The following is a 17,004-nucleotide window of genomic DNA, read 5'->3' on the forward strand; positions in this document are numbered from 1 at the left end:
TTGCGTCCATCACCGATGAGCTGTGCAGCCTTGGGCGAGTCGCCCAGTGTCTCTGCACTCACTCTCCCCGTCTATGAAATGGGGGAAACGCCATCTACCCGCGCCGCGTTTTGGGGAGGAGCAAGTGGGAAACATCGCCCAGCTCGAGCAGTGTTACTTCGCTGCCCGGCGCGCGCCCACCAGTGGCCACTGGACGCCAGAGGCCCCGCCGGGGAACGAGGCCGGGGCGGGACGCGCCGGGGCGCGGCGGACGGAAGGGGCCGGCCCGGTGGACTCGCCGCCGCCCCGCCCCGCCGCTCTGCCAGAGCCCATGGCGCCGGCCGAGGGGCGCTGGGCGCCCGCCCTGTGGAGGGCCTGCAACGGGCTGATGGCTGCCTTCTTCGCGCTGGCCGCCTTGGTGCAGGTCAGCGGCCCGGCCCCGGGAGGCGGGCGGCGGGCGGTGGGAGAGGGGCCTGCGGGCTCCGCAGGAGGCCGGAGCCAAGCTTCTCTCCAGGCCCCGCATGCAGTATAGACTCACAAGCCGACAGGGTCGCAGAGGCTGGCAACTAGAATTGGGGCTTATGCTTCGGGAACCCCCACTTCCTCCCCCGTCAGACACTCATGTGTTCATGTGATCTCACCACACCCCTCTCTTTTGCTCGAATGCTGGAAGGAGCTAGTTCAGAGTGTGTCACTTTGAAAGGGACCTGAGCTGAAGCACCCTTGGCACCTTTCTTAATATTCAGTCTGTGTATAAAAATGAATACAATTCAGGGCCTAAGACAGGTATCCGAACAAAACCCTTTTATAGCACAATTAGACTTTCACGTCTGCTTTGGGCCCCCTTCATAATAGCTTTCCTCATTCCTTGAGACCAGAAGGCCCTTAAAATACCCATTCTAGGTTTGGCTCACCCTTTTCAGAGTTCCTGTGCAGTTCTTTACAAAAATATGTGCTGTATGTTCACACCATCTGCTGTGTTCAGCCAGAAGCCCCATCACCCATCATGATCTGCTGGACTATGTCTTATTCCTAGTTTGTATCCTCGGTGTCTATTGCAGCACCTGGCACAAAACAAATATCTGAAATGAATCAAAGGGCAAACCAACGACAGGAATGGAACCTGACGGTATGTCTGCTAACACCGGATGTTTTGGCATTCCAGGTAAACGATCCAGATGCGGGGCTCTGGATGGTGAGTATCAGCTGCTTTCCTCCATCTGCGAGAACTGTGAAACTGCACCACACACACAATATTACTTATTTCTTTGCTACCACTTAAAAACTTAGCAATCAAATCCTTTGAAAGCTCTTTTCCCTAAAATATTAGGGGGAAATGGGTCAGAGTGATAAAATGTGTGTGTGTGTGTGTGTGTGTGTGTGTGTGTGTGTGTGTGTGTGTTCAGAATTTTCCAGAGACATAGGGGTCTTTCAGCAGTATTCTCTTTGAATAAAATGGTCCAACTGAGGACACTTTTTTGAAAACATAGAGTGGACCTTTCAAGGTCAAATGAACCATTCTTCATGAGAAACTCCAACAAACATCTGACCAGAAATGGCTGGCTTAAATTAAAGTTTGTGGTTCTGCTAATTCTGTGAGTTACATTTACAAAGTAATTAAAGCCCACACACCTACAATACACATTAAACCAGTGCTCTAACAGAACCATTTGGAGGAGGGGAGGGTCCTTCCACGCATTTTCGGAAATACCTGGATTTTCTTTCAATACAGATACACAGACGATACAATATCACCAATGAGATGATTTTAGGCTTTGGAATAACGTGAACCATGTACAGATGAGCAACAAGTGAAAGCATTTGGAATTATAATGCAAAATTCTAGTCAGTTATTTTTAGTGTAGTGGAAGTGCATTCTCATATTGCTTATTGTCCAGATTCACACGTCCCTGAATCAAATCAAATTGTCTCTTCCTTAGCACTCTGGTCCATATCCCGAGCTACAAATATTATTTCCCTGCAAACAAGTCTCAAATATCCAGCTTAATGTTAAATTTACAAAAGACTGCTACCGTGTTTTCCCACAAATAAGACCTAGCAGGACAATCAGTTTTAATGCATCTGTTGGAGAAAAATTAATATAAAACCCAGTCTTATATTATGTTATATAAGACCGGGTCTTACATTATAGTAAAATAAGACCAGGTCTTATATTAATTTTTGCTCCAAAAGACGCATTAGAGCTGATTGTCTGGTCTAGGTCTTATTTTGGGAGAAACACGGTAGATATACCCACCTGTACATCACACTGGCTCCTCAAATACACCCAAGTTCCTACCCAGGATCTTTCCCTTCAAAACCCACTCCTCCTCCTGACTCACCCTTTTTTATTACCAGCAGAATCATTCAGAGTCATCCTTGATGAAAACCTCGGTCATCTTTAACATATCTGTTCCTCACCGCTGTCTTTGAGATCCCCTAAAAAAAAAAAAAAAAGCAATCCAACAACAAAAAACCCAATCTAGGTTTAAGTGCTTATCTGTACAGTACCTGTACATTTTACCTTTCACTTCATGTTTAGATGATGTAATATGAATAATAAACACCGTATCCCCACAGACATCCTCCCTTATTTCCAGGTTAGCCCTCCATTACCTCCCACAGGGACCCTTGGAATGGCTTCCTAACTCTTCTAGCTGCATGTAATCTCTTTCACTCCAGGAACACTTATTATATTTTGCTTCTTGCTTCAAAAACTTTTCTCATTTCCCACAATGGGTAAGTTGAAACTCTCTAACTTGGTATTCAAGGCCCACCATAATATGGCCCCAACCCATTTTTTCAGTTTGGTTTTGGAAGCCCGGTCCACCGATAATAGTTATAGTGGCTTGCCCCTAGAATTCTTGTATGTCATACTCAAGCTTCAAGATCCACCTCAAACGCTCTCTCTCACCCCCCAAAATCTCTGTCTTTCCCATAAGTTCCAACCATCCTTCCTTTGAGACTTTATTGCAGGACTAACGCATTCTGCTTTGCGCTAGAGTTGGCTCCGGACATGCCAGCTCCCAGGGGGACAGGGGCTGGTACCGTCTTCTTGGTGGCCCTCAGGCAACATAACATCGTGCCTTCCTATAGCTGTCCTTCCCTTATTGACTCCTGAATGAATGAAAGAATGAATGGATGCATAGATGAACGGATACTAGTTTACTGGGCCTTGGGGGCTTGTATTGCACCTTACTCATTTCCAAGTTCCCTATTCCATCCTGCTCATGGAGCATACTTCCATGTTTCCCCAAAAATAAGACCTAGCCAGACCATCAGCTCTAATGCGTCTTTTGGAGCAAAAATTAATATAAGACCCGGTCTTATTTTACTATAATATAAGACCAGGTATAATATAATATAATATAATATAATATAATATAATATAATATAATAATACCGGGTCTTATATAAGACTGGGTGTTTATAATATAATACCTGGTCTTATTTCAGTATAAGACTGAGTCTTTATGATATAATATAATATAATATAATATAATATAATACCCAGTCTTATTTTAATATAAGACCAGGTCAATATAATATAATATATAATACCGGGTCTTACATTAATTTTTGCTCCAAAAGACGCATTAGAGCTGATGGCCCAGCTAGGTCTTATTTTCGGGGAAACATGGTTATATCAAGACACATGCAGGAGCAAATAATACAAAACCTGACTAACATCAGGTTATAAAAATATCTCACTTAGCAAGAAGTCCAGAGGCAGCTGCTTAATGGCCAACAGCGTCACCAAGGACCAGAGCTTCCTCTTTCTTCTCTGTCATCCTCAATGTGTGATATGTCCTCTAATGTTTACAGAATGGCTGCTGCAGCTCCAAACCTCTCTTCCCCAGACAAGAACATCACAAGTAGGAAGACACAGGCAAGAGCAAAATGAGTTTTCTCCTGTGCTTTCCTCCCTTTTATCAGGGAAGAAATGTTTCCCAGGAAGCCCCGCAGGCAGGCTGCTATTCAGTTTGTACAAACAAATACGCTTGTTCAGTACCCATGCGTGTTGGTTGTTAAATGCTTCGACTATCAGCCTCGCCCCTAAAAGACTTTTCCTTACATTTCACTGCTGGAATATGACCACCCCTTGCTGCTAAAGTGGCTGGGAAAACAAATTGGCTTTTCAGTTTTTATAGTGGCAAAGAGATAAGGGAGAGCAGTATTAGGAATGACTGCTATGGGACTCAATGACTGTGTGCTGAATTAAACTAAGTATTATAAATAAATATGATGATACCCTTAGTTTAAAAACCTACCAACAAAAAGTGGGTTCTACTGAGTTCATTACTGAGTGTTTATATTGTGCATTGTTTTTACTTGTGTACTAAACACAATTATTTTCGGTATCTCTGCCCTCAACAAAAAAAAACAGTTATCTCATTCAAGATAGAGAAAAGCATTTAAATAAGGATCAATATGGCACAACTGCCATGGGAAATCATTACTTAGTTTTTAGGGTTGTTTTGTTCATATATTTACAATACACTGAAATAAAATCTTAGACCCTTTAATCTATTAATCACAAATATCTGATACATTTTAAAATCTCTGCCAAACATTTCTTATGGAGAGCACAATTAAACATTGCATGTTCTCTGTGTGTTTAACTTTCTCCCCCCCCCATCCCCCCAGCTAAATCATGTTAGTTTTTCACTGGAGGAAAACTAACTCCTTACTACTCTAAGTGTTGTCCTTGAAAGAACAACCGCAGTATCCCCTGGAAGCTTATTAGAAAGGCAGAATGCTGGGCCCTACCGCAGGTCTCTAGAACCAGATACGCATTTTAATAAGATCGTCAGGAAATTCATATATACATTCAATTTTGGGAAGCACTGTCTCGCCCTCAGTAGCATGACTGCCCACCTGTGAGAGATGACCTGACTTGGACATACTGATATTGGCCAATAGTCCAGTAATCATAGGAAAGATGAAGAGTGTAATCCAGATCCTCTTCTCTCACCAGGGTCAGGACAGACATGTTTTTATAGTGACAGCCAATCATTTAAAATGTACAGCTCCAACAACTTCCAAATGAACTAAAATCTTCTGACATAAGCATCGTCATTGATGTGGTTACACAGCTACATTTCTCGGAAAGTCCCTAAACTTCTTATAAACCTAGTTGTCCTTTGCCTGCAACACACAGGCAATGGCGGGTTTGGCTAGTCTGCTGGCTATGAACGAGGCTTGAAGAAAACAGGGCTTCTTCGGGGCCAGTTTTCCAAACCAACTCACCAGCAGTTTCCAGGATGAAGACCCTGGTCTTCTTATTGAGCACATCTGATCATCCCTCATCAGTAAGCTTTCTTTGGCCTCACTGCAGAGAGGCAATAGTGGGCTGGATGGTCCATGGGGCCAGACCCAAGAGGGCCATCTAGCTAATAATTATGGCTGCTCCTGCCCTACTTTTCAAAGAGCCTTTTCTTTTATCTGAGTGGGGAAAGGCTATTTGGGCATGGATGTTGCTTAGGAGAGTTTAGGAAGTCAGCGTGTCGAGATCCAAACTCTGCTCAATGCTAGAGCTCGAAGATGAGTAAGATTTTCCTGGAATAGCCTTCAGTCTAGGAGGAAGGCAGATAAAATTATTTTACAACCCAACATGGTAAGTGCCATAAAAGCTGAGATTACCACTTCCTCGATTGTTACTGAAACCTAAGGTAAATCATGGAGACTGATGACCACTGATGTCATTGTTCTTTACTTCCTAGATATCTCTGAACATCTGTGTTGGGCATACATCTTAACTCACGTGATCTCTCTTTTTGCTAACAGGTTGTATATACAATTCCTGCAGTGCTAACTCTGCTTGTTGGACTTAACCCTCTTGTCACAGGTATGACCCTTGGATTAGGAATGGAGATAATACTACTACTTGTGAATGAATGAGTGGCTGTAAAACAGAGGCTTTATCATATGTTTATTTTGTAACCTGCTACTTTGACCCCTTACGTATATATCTGTCTTGGGTGGGTATACATGTAAAATCAGATTTCCTTATAATGAGAATCTATCTGCCCATCCTCCAGGAGAAAAATGGGCTCTCCAGGTCTTTTTTCTCATTTCTGATAATGATTGGGAGCTAAGTCTAATCTAGATCATCCTAAGGCATCTTCAGGAAAGCCTCACAAGGACTCGCCATATTAAGACAGTCTATCAGTTTGGAACCCCAGATCTCTGACACTGGTGTGGAATAGTAGTCATGCAGTTTAGCTTATGAGAGCGAGAAGGGCTCCAGTCATGGCAACAAAGTGCTAACCTGGTCTGCATACGCAGTGGTGATCAATGTCTAGTGTATATTTACTCTTATCAAATTCTTTTTAGACCATTGTCACTCCCATTAATTTTACTATTTTGAATTCATTCAAAACCTATGTATATGAACTGCTACTTACGTAGAGAAACTGTTTATATCGTCTATAACAAGTATCTAGATTTTTTGTTAATATAGGTTGCTCTCCCTAGTCTCCCTATGTGCTGTCATAATACCCCCAGCAATTTATTGCATGCTTTTATGTGTTTCCTCCTCCTAGACTGTAAGCTCCTTAAGAGCAGGATCATTTTTAACCCGTATTTGCACCAGCTGAGCTTAAATATAGCCAAGAATATGGTAGCTGCCTAATGTTTGCGAATGAATAAATGAATGGCGGTAAAATAGAGGCTTAATCATATATTTATTTTGCAACCTGCTCCTTTGGACTCCTTACATGTATATACCAGGTGGGTATACATGTAAAACTTCACTTAAAAAAGCTGGTTTGTATTGCCCTCGGGCTACCTACCTGAATTAGGGGCAAAATATAGCTGCTTCACCTTTTATGGCCTTAAAAACTCTTGACAAACCTTTAAGTTCGAGTTTTATACTATAAAAATGTCTTACAACAGAAAAAAAATACACTTGACATTGTTTACTAACATTTTATTAATGGGGACTATTAGTCCTGCAGGTTATTCTTCCTTTTCTTTACGACAGCTTCTATTAGTGGGGCTTGAAAGTTCTTAGGGCCTTAAAATAAAGACTAATGATTCCCACATGGATGGGGAAAACTCTTGTCCCCTAGGTGCCTGGGTTCCTTGTGTAGGTCCCTAGAACTCTGTCTGCATGGTTAAGGCATATCAGTTAGGGCTCCTTAGTTGTGAGGAAGGGAGAAAACTCAAATGGGCTCCAAGTACAAGGAGCTGTATTAGGATACGTTACTGAGAACTCAGGCCAGGCTGGTGCTGGCTTCAGGCACGCTGGTGGCTCAGAACGTCAACTTCTCTGCACTCTCAGTTCCACCACCCACTGCAGACTTCAGTGCTGGGCTCCACGTGGTAGCTCTGCAGCTCAAAGTTCATATCTTCACCACGCCAAGTCCAGCAGAACATGGAATCCACTCCCTGATATCTCAGAATTGAATTGTTGGCCCTGGTTTGCCTTATGTTCATCCTGAGCCAAATCACTGTCACTAAGGGGATGAAATGCATTGGTTGACCTAACTAAGGTCCAGTTATCTGGGACATGTGGACAGCGGTGTGGGAAGGGGTGATCCCCAAAGAAAATAAGGGCAGTCACCATATAAAGGGGAGATGCTGGACAACCAAAATAATAAATGTCCGTTTAAGTTTATAATTACTGCTTTAATCTCTGTGACATCCCTCAAAATGAAGGAAAACTAAACCCCAGCCTTTTCTGAATACTTTACCTAAAGCAGACTACAGCAGATGCAAAGAGATCATTTTTCTCTGGGATGTGATTCCATGAGTAACAGCATCAGGGTTTCTGTTTTTAGGTAACCTGATTTGGAAGAGTGTCTCTGCAATACACATGTTCGTTTGTATTGTGTGGGCTGTCGGCTTGGCACACTACCTCCTGCTTCACACCCAACGGAACATCGTACATGAGGAAGAAGGCAGGTGAGCAGTGACTTTTGCTCTCTGGAAGGAGTGGGGAAGAACTGAGAAATCTCCTGTTCCTTTACACCTTAATCTGTGCACAGTGATTTAAGCCCTCCAATTATACCATGAAGAGCAGGGGAGGTATTATCTCCTTTGTAAGTTCAAGAAACTGAAGAAATGATGGAGCCAGGATTCAAGCCCAGTACCGTCTACCATATGTCATGATTACTACAGGTAACCATCACATGTTACAGTATGTTACCATCAAGGCAGTTGGAACTTAACCCCCTTACAATAAGCAAGAGTACTGTACAGTAATAGTCCAGTCGAATAAGGTGAAAGAAAACTCCAGCAGCATTGTTTCAGTTCTGGTTCAAGCCAAAATCTTACCTACAAGTGTGATCGGCCACCGCAGAGGTCAACCTCATTCAGCCTTGCCCTGATGTCTCATGTCATCCCCTCCTTTTGTCACAGCCATTTGTTCTTGTTCACCTCTTCCTTTGCTTTCTCCCACCCTTGACTCCCTGGCCTAATACCCCAATTCCGTTACTTTCTATCCCACTGCTAACATCTGCCAACACCCAAATTTAGAGACCTGTAAGTTAAGTATCACTGATGAGGTGCTGCTGTTACAGGCCCTACTCTGGAAAACTGGATCAGGTTGGGTAGGTCGATGGGAATGTAAACCAAATGGGTTGAATCACCTCCAACTTGAAGCCCACAGGTCTGGTACAAAGTGGGGCTTCCAGTGGTACTATGGCCAAATACGATTGTTTTCTACCCTATGTAAAAGGTAAATGCTTTTAACACATATTTCTAAAAGCATATACCCACCGAAATCATCAGTCTGACTCGTATTACAAATCATTCCTCTCCACTAAGATGTGACCCAATTTCTGCAGAATGTGCTCAAATTGTTTATCGATTTGAGCCCAGGTGGCTGAACACACTGAACACTGTGAAACAATGTATAAAGAATGCCTGATCAAATTGAGATTTTCTTGGTTGTAGTATTCCTCCCAGTGACAGGAAGTGATTTAGCTGTGTTCTTGTTTGTGTTTTGTTGTTTTTTGTTCACTTGTAAGTTGGGGAACAGTCATAGAACTTATATCTGCTTCCTAAGACGAAATTTTTATATAGGGCTTTAAACAGTGTGAAAAAAAGTAATTTATGAGTCATGCCAGACTTGAAAATATTCTGTAGATACTATGCATCTTGGGGGAAGTCATCCAACAATCAGCAGAATCAAGTGTCATGAAGAGAATGGCTTGATAATACGTAGCTCACTTGTAGCCACATCAGAAATGTCAAACGTATGCTGTTTTATAGGGAGCTGTTTGGTCTGGTGATTATCACAGCTTGGATGAGCCTGTGCCACAGTTCGTCAAAGTAAGTTGTCCTATCAAATGCATTCATTGTTGATCAGATCAAGTTGGTAAGTGACACTGACACAAATAAAAACAGGAATCTTTTGAAAGAAATCTTTCCTTCCCTAAGGAAAGCTAATAGTTGATTTAAAGTTTCATGATCATTAATACTTTCACGAGTACCATAGTTTCCTATGTGGCCCAGAGTAATCTGGGAGTTGCCAGCCTAAAGGGTGTTCTTCAGGGAGAAGGAAAATGACCTCAGAAGGAAGCTTGGAGATTTAGGGAAGAATGAAGAGCAAATAAAATATAAAAGTGTGAGTACATATAAATGAATATCAACTTTATAAAACAATAATAATGATGTTTTGTGGGACTCAAATATATAAGGAATAAAAATACATGACAAGAGTAGCATATAAATGTGAAGGGGATAACTGAAGGTAGTGTTCTAACACCCTTGAATTGTCTGGGAAGAGGTAAAAGTACCCATGTATATTAGACTTTTATAAGTCAAGGATTCATGTAGTACTCCTTAGGGTAACCAGTAAACGAAAAGAAATTTAGTATACAAGTCAAGAAAAGAGAAGGGAAAAAGAACAAATGGGAAAAATAGGAAACAGATGTTTAGAGAAACCCAAATATATGAGATTACATTAAATGTAAATATTCCAATATTCCAATTAAAAGTCAAAGATTTTCAAAGTGGGTAAGATTACAAACCCTACTAAACACTGCTTACAAAAGACAACCCTTAAATATACAGATACAGAAAGATTGAAAGTCAAAAGATGGAAAAAATATACAATGCAAACACCAACCAAATGAAAGCTGGTATAGCAATTTTAATTTTAAAAAAGCAAACTTAAGGCCAGCATTACAGAGAAAGGACACTTTTTGTTGATTTTTAAAAAATTTTTATTTTGAAATATTCAAACATATACAAAAGCAGAGACTGATATAATGAATCAGATGTACCCATCATCTAGCTTTAACAATTATCATTGTATGTCCAATCTTATTTCATCTATATCACTGTCTTCTCCACACTTAACAGATTATTTTGAAACAAATCCCAGACATTACATTGTTTTATTTGTAAGTATTTCAGTATGTATCTCTAAAAGAGAAGCACTTTAAAAAAATAACCAATCTACCATCATCACACACACAAAATAAAAGAACAATAATTTTTCAGTATGGAGTTTTCCAGTCAGTGTTTACATTTCCCCAATTGTCTTATAAATGCTTCTTCTTGTGTTCTGTATTTCTTATAAATTGGTGGTTAGATCTAGAGGCGTGGCCAGATTCTAGTATTTTTACTATTACTACCAAGTAAGACTACTTCATGGCTTGCTATTATGTACTTCCATCATAATATACATACTTAGCTGTTTTTCTGTAATGTTAATACCGTATTTCCCCGAAAATAAGACCTAGCTGGACAATCAGCTCTACTGCGTTTTTTTTGGAGCAAAAATTAATATAAGACCGGGTCTTATATTATAGTAAAATATAGTAATATAGTAAAATATAGTAATATAATAGTGAACTTATATTATAGTAAAATAAGACCGGGTCTTATATTAATTTTTGCTCCAAAAGACGCATTAGAGCTGATTATCTGGTTAGGTCTTCTTTTTGGGGAAACACAGTAGTCTTTGACGATAATTGCCTAAGCCCATTAATTCATTGGAGTTACAAAACGGTTCTATTCTAATTATACTATTCCTTGATTATTAGCTGGAAAACTTCAATAAAGAGAAACTTCCAGATCATAAGAAGAAAAGGAAAGAAAAAGCTGTTGATTCTTAATTTACCATTTTTCAAAACGAGTTTTTCTTTACTGGGCCTCTTCCAAAAGTGACCAATGAGTTGTTTGTATGTAGATTTAGTAGTACCATTATAAAGTCATGGATTTCAACATAGTTGTTTTTCAGTTCATGGTAGTTATCTTTATTGATGCTTCAACTGTCCCATCTTTGACCAGTGGCACTTATTCAGGTTTGGATCCTGCATTGCTTCTTTTTTTAATATGAGAAAATAAAATTTTAATACATGTGCATGGGGAATTCACATAAACATGAAACTTTCAAAGACATTGAGGCATGTATGTATGACATTTTGGACAAAGGAGAAAAGGCAGAGACAAGGTACTAGATTCCTGAATTCTTTCTGACATGACCCTAGTAATCTTTGATTGCCTTCTGGTATGATAAAATGTTCTCAGGTAATGTACATTTTATGCCCCAGACCTGGAATGAACCATTTTTCCAGAAAGCCCTGGTTACTTTTAATAGGTAATGGTATTTATAGGTCACAATCTCGGCATGAGTGGTGCTCATTGCTACTGGATTGGTGATTGGTTCTTTTTAGTGGACAGAGCTAGGAAATTCACACGTATGTGCATAGTTGTGTGTGTGTGTGCACCATAAATATATATGCACACATATTACACATATATATTTAAAGATAATATGTATTTGTATAAATTTAAAGATATATTTAAAGATAAAATACCTTATGAGTTCGTACTGATTCTAGAAATTCAAATTCAGGAACAGAGCTTTTCATTTAACCTTATCTGTGATCTGACATCAGTATTTCCTTGTAATCATGTCGAAAACTCTCTAGTCTCAGTGACCTCAACTCATTTGACTTATCCCACAACAATCTCAAAATAACGATGATTACTAAAAACAGGATTTTTTATTTTTTGTCGTTGGTAGGGACCATCCCTCTAAGGCAGGGGTGTCCAAACTTTTTTCAACGTTTTTTACCAAGGGCCATATGCAGTAAAATACACAAACAGCTGGGCCACTCACTCGAGGTGAAGTACGTATTGCCTCACCTGGTTTATTTAAGTAAACTAAATATATTTTTGGAATTTGCTGCGGGCCAATTAACAATGGATTGCAGGCCGCAGTTGGCCCGCGGGCCGCAGTTTGGACACCCCTGCTCTAAGGGATGTACATTCAAATTACTTGGGATAGTTACTCTGCATGCTAGTGCTACCAAGTGAATACACAGGTTCATTTATTTCATTTTACTTTTAATTTCTAGGGATAATTTTATTAAAAATACATTTGTTTTATAATTATATAAAATATCTACATGGTCCCAAAGTCAAGTCTACAAAATATAGTCAAAGAACTCCAGCTTCTTTATCCCCCAACTTTATACCCCCCTTTTATAGGTGAAACTTTTTGCAATTTTATGGTTTATCCTTCTATGGTTTCTTAATGGAGCAAATTTGTGCATTTATTTGTATTCCTGCTTATCTTAAGTGGTAGCATATAAGAGAAAACTGTATTGAACACAATTGTCTACTCCTTGAATATTTCCTTACTATATCTTGGAGGTCATTCTGTATTATATATAGAATTTCCTTATTCTGCTGATAGCTCCACAGTGTATTCATCTAGTCCTCTTATCGTTTAGATTGTATACAATCTTTTACTATTAAATATAATGCCAGCAGACTATATTGTCAAAGTTTTGACTTTTACTAATCGGATAGTTGAGAAATGGGTAATTTGCATTTTTCTTATTAGGAGCAAAGGTGGGCATTTTCCTATGATTAAGTGTTATATGCATTTCTTTTTTCTATAAAATACTGGTTCATCTCTGAGTGATATAGGTTTAACCTGTTTCTAGGGTTGTTACTCTCTATTTTTAGAAGCTCTTTACTATAGGTTAATACTACAGACATTAACCCTTTGTGACATAAGCTGAAAAAAAATTATTTTTGCAGTTTATTATCCTTTTACTTTGCTTTACATAAAGTATACTTTGCCGTGCAAATGTAGGTTTTGTTTTTTTTAAATGTTACTAAATTTATCAATCCTTTTCCTTATTGCTCTGAATTTGGAGTCATAGGAAATCTTTCCTTCCTCTCAGATTGTAAAGTAAGTTTTCTTTCAATACATGTATGGTTTAATTTTTATATTTAAATATTTTATCTACTTAGAATTTATCCTAATATAATGGTATAAACAATGCTATACCAATATTATCTTTTTTTACTTTTCGCTATCTGGTGATCTCAACATCAATTATTAAAAAGTGGATTTAAGATGCCAAAGAAAGACACTTTTTAATGACCAACGGTTCATTAAATCAGGTTCAATAAATCATTATATCAGGAAGATAATAACAATTCTAAATTTGTATATAACTAATAACATAGCCTCAGAATAGATAAAACAAAAATGGACAGAACTGAAAAGAAAAATTGAAAATTCTACAATCATCTTGAGACTTTGAAAGATGTCTTTCAGTCACTGATAGAATAAGAAAATCAAGAAAAAATTTCAATAAAGATATAGAAGATTTGAGCTACACAATAAGAAACTTGACCTAATGGATGTGTACAAAACACCAGCACCAAGAATGGAAGAATTCACATTCTTTTCAAGTATACATTGAATATTGACAAAACGACTGTGTATGTTGGACCATGAAATAAGTCCCAGCAAATTTCAGACAATGTTCCTCACCACAGTGCAATAAAGCTAGAATTAATAAAAATAATTAAAAATAATAATTGTACCAATCACTGTATGTTTGGAAATTAGGAAATACACTTCCAAATAACATTTGGGTAAAGAAAGAATCACAATGGAAATGAGACAATATTTTGAAGTGAATGATAAGGAGAATACTACATATCAAAATTTGTGGAATGCAGCTAAAAGTCATGCTTAGAGGGAAATTTATAGCCTTCAATAGATATATTTTTAAAAAGCAAAAAAAAAGAGAGGCTGAAAATCAATGAGCTTAGCTTCCAAGAAGTTAGGAATTCTCCAATTCAAGAAGTTAGGAAAAGAACAATTAAATCCAAAGAAACAACAAGAAAAGAAACATAAGAGGATTATTATGAACAAGTTTTTGCAAATAAATCTGAAAATCTAGACAAAATGGACAAACTCTTTAAAAAAATACAACATACCAAAACTGATACAAGAAATATTCAGAACAATCCCATAAATATTAAAGAAACTGAGTCCATAATTTAAATTTTTCCTAAAAGAAACTCTAGAACAAATGGCACAACTGGAGAATTTTACCTAACACTTAAGGAAGAAATAATACCAAACTTCAACAAACTCTTCCAGAGAACAGAAAAAGAAGAAACACTTTCCAATTCATTTTATTAGGGCAGAATATCCTTGATATCAAAACTTGACAAGAACATTAGGAAAAAACAAAAAGAATTTACACAGCAATCTCACTTATGACCACAAATGGAAAAATGCTAAACAAAACATTAGCAAATAAAATCCTTCAATATAACTCAACTACCAAATTGCGTTTATTTAGGAATAGTTAGTTTAATGTTCAAAAACCAACCAATGTTTTCTACCACATGAACAGAATAAAAGAAGAAAATAAACTAACTATATTCTCAACCTATACAAAAAGAGCACTTGATAAAATTCAACATCCATTAATAATAAAAGCTCTTAGAAAACTGGCATACAAGGGAACTTAACCTGATAAAGAGTATCTATGCCAAAGCTTGATACTTAACAGTGAGCAATTGAAACTTTCCCTCTGAGATCAGGAGTGAGATGAGGTTAGCCACTACTGACCCTTCTACTCAACATTATTACAGCTATTGTTCTAGCCAGTAAAATAAGGCAAGAAAGAAATGAAAGGCCCAACGATTGGAAAGGAAAAATTAAACTTTCATTATTCATGGGTGACATGATTGCATACATAGAAACTCAAAAAGTATCTAAAAAGTAATTTGAATATGTGAATCTGGCATGATTGATGAATACTAGGTCAATATACTAAAATCAACTGCACTTTTATTAGCAAGTAACAGAAAATAATAACAAAGTTACTACTTATAATAACAATAAAAAATCAATTCTCTAGGAATAAATCTAGCAGAGAAATGCAAATATCTACACACAAAACTATAAAACATTACAGGAGAACTTAAAGAAGACCTGAATGTTAAAATAAGGAAGACCTAAGTAATTACCCTAAAGTAGTACAGGCTAAACCTATACTGGCAAAAGGATAAACTAGAATGAGACCAACTGGAATCTAGAAACCGATCCATACATACATATATAGACCCTTGACTTACGACAATAGTGGCACCTGCAGGTTAGCAAAGGAAGGAAGTCTTTTCAGTAAACAGTGCTGGAGCAATTGCATATCCATATAGGAAAAAAAAAAAGGCAAAAAAATCTCTACTCTACAACTGTAATAAAAATCAATTCCAGACGGAATACAGATCTAATGTGAAAGCGAAACAATAAAACTTTTAGGAAAAAAAATAATTATTTTCAAGATCTTGGGAGGGAATGTTTTCTTAAACAGGACACAAAAATTCTGAAAAGATCAATTTTAACATTGCTTAGTTAATGACTAGTCAGTTCCTCAAAAGAGTTGAGTGGGCAAAGGCATTTGTAACAGGTAAACAACAAGGATGGGCATTAAGAATATATAAAGAATTCATGCAGATCAATGTTATATTCCAATAAGAAATTTAAGAGAACAAGGATCATACAAAAATATAATGATGTATTTTACCAAATTCCATCTTTACACTTGTTTCCAAAGTAATCTATACTTTTCATTGGATTTTTACTGATAATAATTTTTGTGTGTCTTTATAGGAATCCAGTTGGTGGAAGAATTCAGTTGGCTCTTGCCATAGTGATTGCTCTTTTTCCCTTTACCTCGTGGGTCTACATATACATAAACAAGGAGATGCGGTCCTCCTGGCCAACTCACTGCAAGACAGTAATTTAAATGAAGAATCCTGTTCTTAAAATGAGAATTTTCAATTTTTTATAAACATGAATGATTTTTTTCTTTTTAAACCTAAGAACTTTTTAAGGCTGCCTACAATACAACGTAGGATTAGATGGGACTGGTAAGAGACGGGGTCTCACATTCTGTTGGTTCATAGTATAGAAAAGGCAGTAGAAAAAAAGTTAAGAAATACAAATTCTGACTCAGCTTCCTTACTATCAATGTGACTTGGGCAAATATAAAAGACTTCCTGGAGGATATTTCTTTATCTATAAAGTAGGATTATTACTAGCTCTCCTACTTCCTTATACAGTTGCAAGAATTAAACTAGATAATATGAGAGCACTCTGGAAATATTAAGTGCTTACCAAGGGCTGCCCATGACTAAAATAGAGGGAAGCAGGGCTTGGTTAATATGTACGATAGAAAAAGAAGTTCAAGAGAGGGCGATAGCCCTGAACTAATCTCATCATTATTTAACTGGTACAGTGCCGGGAACTAAATGAGGACTCTAGATAAACCAAATGAACAAGCACGTCTTGGAAAGAAAGGCAAGTTACGATAAAATAAAGGAATTTGGAACAAAAAAGGAAATAGAGAATGTTAATTACATTGTAAATAAAAAATAAAATGAAAATCTACACATATTTTTTTTTTAATGTCAAAAGTAACCTTGTGGAGACCATTTTACAGCTGTACTCTCCGACACGGTCGCCGCCAGACATGTCACACTGAGCACTTGAAATGTGGCGAGACTAACTGAGGAAGTTTTTTTTGTTGTTGTTGTTTTTTAATTTTAATTTAAAAACATATCAATTTAGTTCTTAGAAAATGTAGTGTTTGGAACAACTTGGGTGTCTGAATCTACTTCTTCAACTGCAAATTTTACATCTAATACAGATCAAGTATTTTCAATGAAATTACTGTCCAAATGGATGGGTTATAAGTACAAAACATTAGGTTTTAAAGACATAGTATAAAAAAATGTAAA

At 37.8% G+C, this 17,004-nt stretch overlaps 2 protein-coding genes across 3 annotated transcripts in view; one reads left to right on the plus strand and one right to left on the minus strand.

Annotated features, from left to right (window-relative positions):
- On the plus strand, window positions 1-16,654 carry TMEM220 (transmembrane protein 220). 2 transcript variants are annotated; one of them, XM_088801913.1, is made up of 6 exons: window positions 1-403; window positions 1,041-1,174; window positions 5,767-5,827; window positions 7,764-7,887; window positions 9,199-9,258; window positions 15,875-16,654. In XM_088801913.1, exons 1-6 carry the CDS (start codon window positions 16-18, stop codon window positions 16,008-16,010), a joined length of 903 nt encoding a protein of 300 aa, XP_088658039.1. In that variant the 5' UTR covers window positions 1-15; the 3' UTR covers window positions 16,011-16,654. The 2 variants fall into 2 exon arrangements, with proteins under 2 accessions (XP_088658039.1, XP_019610830.3); XM_019755271.3 differs by having other exon boundaries at window positions 131-403; window positions 1,145-1,174.
- ADPRM (ADP-ribose/CDP-alcohol diphosphatase, manganese dependent) overlaps window positions 10,131-17,004 on the minus strand; it is a 22,045-nt gene continuing 15,171 nt past the window's right edge. Inside the window, exon 6 of the transcript XR_002139482.3 lies at window positions 10,131-11,260. The gene's annotated coding sequence lies outside the window, so the exon portion shown is untranslated. The remainder of the gene's footprint in view (window positions 11,261-17,004) is intronic.

The sequence above is a fragment of the Rhinolophus sinicus genome, chromosome 12, assembly GCF_057876585.1.
Source record: "Rhinolophus sinicus isolate RSI-liver-muscle chromosome 12, RSI-T2T, whole genome shotgun sequence".
Taxonomy (NCBI): Eukaryota; Metazoa; Chordata; class Mammalia; order Chiroptera; family Rhinolophidae; genus Rhinolophus; species Rhinolophus sinicus.